This window comes from Montipora foliosa, chromosome 11, assembly GCF_036669935.1.
Source record: "Montipora foliosa isolate CH-2021 chromosome 11, ASM3666993v2, whole genome shotgun sequence".
NCBI classification, from domain to species: domain Eukaryota; kingdom Metazoa; phylum Cnidaria; class Anthozoa; order Scleractinia; family Acroporidae; genus Montipora; species Montipora foliosa.
In genome coordinates this window covers 22673824-22678009 of record NC_090879.1, presented here as the reverse complement: position 1 = coordinate 22678009, position 4186 = coordinate 22673824, and the positions used below count along the sequence as shown (strand labels likewise).

General features: G+C 41.1%; 1 protein-coding gene across 1 annotated transcript; it reads left to right on the top strand.

The window, feature by feature from the left end:
• Positions 1 to 1263: 1263 nt before the first annotated feature.
• LOC137976798 (kelch-like protein 18) lies at positions 1264 to 2938 on the top strand. Its single transcript, XM_068824137.1, has 2 exons — positions 1264 to 1492; positions 2667 to 2938. The coding sequence occupies exons 1-2, from the start codon at positions 1264 to 1266 to the stop codon at positions 2936 to 2938; spliced, it is 501 nt and encodes a 166-aa protein (XP_068680238.1).
• The last annotated feature ends 1248 nt before the right edge of the window (positions 2939 to 4186 follow it).

Sequence of the window (4186 nt, the reverse complement as noted above, 5' to 3'; positions counted from 1 at the left end):
GCCCAAAAAATGAGGAGAAATCTGGCGGAAAAGGACCAGTACAAAGATTCAGCGAATTTGCTGTGAGATTGTCCTTCTCTTATCTACAACTCCGAAACTGAGAAGCACAGGCGAGCACTGTGACTGTGCACTTATCGTGTGAGAGGTGGACTGGCGTTTGCCCTGTTCACCGAGTAGTTTTTGGCCGCCTAGTTGTACAGTTATTTTCCGTGAGCGATGTTCTCGCCTCGGTCGTGTTTCATTGACAGCCTCGAATTCAGGAGGTTTGCGTTGAAAAACGTGGACAAGCGAGGCAGGTTAGCTGAAGTTTTGGAATTACTTTTACACGGGGGAAGTTCAATTGCGCATGCTCAAACCTGGAGAATGTCAGTCATCTTGGCGGATATGTGGGACGTGCCCTTCCTTTCGGATTCAATTGAAGATTTCATACAACGAAGAATCCATGTCTCAAACTGTTTAAGTCTGCAGTCATTGCTTAAAAAATATCGAACATTTTCCTCTTCAATTCAAGAAGAGGTGGAAAGATTTTGTCCTAGATAACTTTATGGCAGTTTGCAAAGAGGACGATTTCTTTCACTCCCGGCAGACAGTGTCTGCGAGTTGCTCGAACAACGATTGGTTACGAGTTTAAATCAGAGGAGATGGTATTTGAAGCTGCTCTCAGATGGATAGGACACGATTCTTCTTACAGGAAGCAGTTTATACCAAACGTCTTTGAAAAAGTGAGATTTGAATTGATATCTAGCTCATATCTTACGGAGAGATTACTAACTGAAGATTTCACCCAACAAAATTCTGACTGCAAAGCTTTTGTTTTGCAAGTGCTACAGAGTGGAGGTCTAGATTCAGAAGTATGCCCGAGAAAAAGAAAGATTGATGCCCTTTACATCATTGGTGGATGCAAATAAAATTCTCGACACAACAGCTCCCCTGTTTATCATGTGGAATATTTAGACTGTGAGTGGGGAGAAGTTTTCTTGAAACGTTCAAAAGTTCAGATTCACTCATGCTACACTGAAGTTTTTGGCCATTTTATTTACTATGCTAGTGTGACCAATCAAGGTCAGGTCTCAAGAATCAACATGGATCACTGGAATGTGAAGAAATCAAGGAGTCTTTTTGTTTAATAGTCCCAGGGCTCATGTTGGTTTAACTGACAGCTTAGACTGGACGTATCAATTTGCATGTTCAAGCTGTGCTTGTCAGCAGAGCATGTACATTATTGGCGTGGACAGTTGCAGGAATTTCACACTGTTTTAATGTATGGCAAGAGTTGCCACTTCCAAGTACCAGCATTACTGGCCTGTTGTTTGCAGCTTGATTGACAAAGTCTATGTGATAGGGGGCTGTGACAAGAACTATCAGCAAGCTATCCATCATGTTGAAAGACTAGACACAGTGAACAAAACTTGGGAAACTCTGTCACCATTGCCAACAGCTAGATGGGGTGCTGGTGGCACTGTTATGAATGGCAAGATCTATGTAGCTGGAGGTAAGAAACCCAAAGATTGCCTAAAAAAATCCAGTCTTGAACAGGATTCAAACCCATGACTGTGGTGATTGCCCTGCACTTGCTCTATCAACTGGGATATCCAGGAGTTAGAAGCCTGTCAGTCACTGGTGGTATATTGCTGTCTATGTTGTCAGAAATTTGCCTCTCACCGCTGGCTTCTCTGCCTTGATTTTCTGTTAAACCCTTGTAAAAGACAGAGTGACCGCCCAGCCATCTACATGTATGACATAAGTTTATTCAAACCCCTACTATTATGCCAGTCAAAATTTTTATTGAGGGTTCAAGTTGTATCCCACTTGAGGTGAATGAACGAAATAAGAATATATGAATTTATTATTTAAATCAACAAAATATAACGTTTGATTGGTCAATGACAAATGCATAAATAGATCATATAGTGCAATGTGGAAGTTGCTATGGAAACAAAGCGATGGAGTGATATTTGCTGAGTATATAATAAATGAAAAATCGTGTGAACTTGCTTGTGCATTTTGTGATTTATGGTCACTCGTGATGTTGTGAAAGTTCTTCAAAATATCACTCATGTCCATAATAATCACAAAAAATGTGCTTGTGTTCATACAATTTCCTATTCGTATAGAATGTTAGCATGGCATTGAACAATTTTTCAAGTGAAGTGTTTATGGTACAACTGTAGCAGTTGCCCAGAAGCTTGGGGTCACCTGGCAGCTCTTACAAGGTCTCACCTGATTGGAGACCACCCTAACCCTTAACAACAAATAACAGAAACAATGGACCCTAGGCCTAAAACAAAAGGGCTGCAACTCTATCCTCTAGGGTCCATTGTTTCTGTTATTTGTTCTTTTGTTAAACCTCAAGGGTGGTCTCCAATCAGGTGAGACCTTGTAGGAGCTGCGAGGCTACCGGAAGCTTGAAAAAACTCAGGCGTGAATGGGACTCAGCCCTTTGACCATGCAATCGTTCTACCCGTGAGCTATCAAGTAGTGAGCAGTGATATCATATGGTGATGGGTTTGGGCCCCATTCACACCCCAATGGCTTCTTCACAACTGCTAAAGTAGTGATTACAGGACCAACAACCTCAACCCATATTATGCCGAGTCTGGGAATCTACGTACCCGAGACACATTGGCAGGAGGCAACTGATCTCACACATAAACTATTTTTAACAGGTTACGACACGGGCAAAGACTGCCGCTTGGATACAGTTGAAGTTTACAACCCGGAGAGTGACACTTGGTCTTCTGTTGCATCTCTTGTCCATCCTCGCCAGCATCTTGGCACTGCTGTTGTAAATGGTGTTATTTATGTTGCTGGTGGTTCCAATGAATATAGTGTCGAGTGGTACAATGAAGAAGGTGATAAATGGAATGTCCTGGAACAGGTTTATGTCAATAGGCATCATTTTGCGTGTTTGGCATTACCAGTTCCACATTGTTGGTAGAAGTAAGTGACGGAAAAGGGCCATTTTCATACTGGAGACCTACATTTGTACTCTGTACTTATTAGTAAATGTTCTCCCTCCCAAGAAAAGCTTGTGCTTAACTAATTTTTCACTTGACCTACAACAACATCATCAACTTTGTTACAGTTACCTTTATGGAACTCAAACTATGGAAAAAGCACTACACTGAACCCACAATTACACTTTATTTAAGGGAGCACTAGATTATTGTGCATCTTGACATACTGTAATGCTCTGATTGCTTTTCCGAGCCTGCATAGCAAGATCTTTTGAGAAATGTTTGCACATTTTGGCTGTTTGAAGGCTGAGCTTTGCACATCCAGAATGTGGAAAAACCTCTTCAATGAAGATCATTGTTCACACAGGAATGCTTGTTCCACGCACAGTGTCTATCTGATACGGTTCCAGTAAGTGAATAATCATTCATGCACCAATGAATACATTCGAAAACACTGTACACAAATGCACTACAAAATTGGTGCTCATGTTTACCCAAGTGGGCAGGAAATGTATAGGTAAAGGTACACCTTCTTTAACGTTCGTAATTTCTTTACCCTCTAGAGCGAGGGTATTCTCCCAGGAAGGCGAGAGTGCCCTCATTTTACCCCCTCTTTCCATCCATGCTCTGTTTTAAGGGTATTTAAAGCTACTTTAAGCTACACTGAAAGGAAAGAAGTCAAAACAAGGATTTGAGATCCGGGGATCGAACTTGGGACCTCTTGCACCAAGGCCACACACCTTGCTCCTTAACATGACAGGCTAGAGTTTTTGGGAGTTTGTCTTTAACAAATCTTTCCTCTCAGCATCTGGGATAAAGTTATTTTCAGGGGAGCCTTAGCTTAAAATGTACAAGTTATCTTCAAGTTATCTATCTGGTTGCAAATCAGTAGTTATTTTTTCTATTAATGGTATAGACAATATTATATGGGTGTGAATTGTGTTGTGTTTTAACTGTTCAATCCAATCACATTTTAAGGCTCCTGCAATGGAATAAAGAAAATTGAAACAACGTCAATCCAGTATAGTTGGACAAGTTGTGTTAATTGGCCTGGAGACATTCAAATGACCAAAAAATATGTCAAAAAATGTTGCGGAGGTGGTTACCTGCCACGGCCCCTGGCTTCCAAGCCTACCGTAATACAAAACATTGCACTGGTCGCCTAAAGCACTGTTAAGTGCTAACATGTCTTAAATACAAAAGCAACCTTTTGTTACTACTTAACCAAT

Excerpts from the sequence above, each read along its gene's own strand:
- LOC137976798 (XM_068824137.1), top strand. The coding sequence starts at position 1,264 with ATGGCAAGAGTTGCCACTTCCAAGTACCAGCATTACTGGCCTGTTGTT. Across the intron at positions 1,493-2,666 it reads CAAGATCTATGTAGCTGGAG|GTTACGACACGGGCAAAGAC; the intron begins GTAAGAAACCCA and ends TATTTTTAACAG.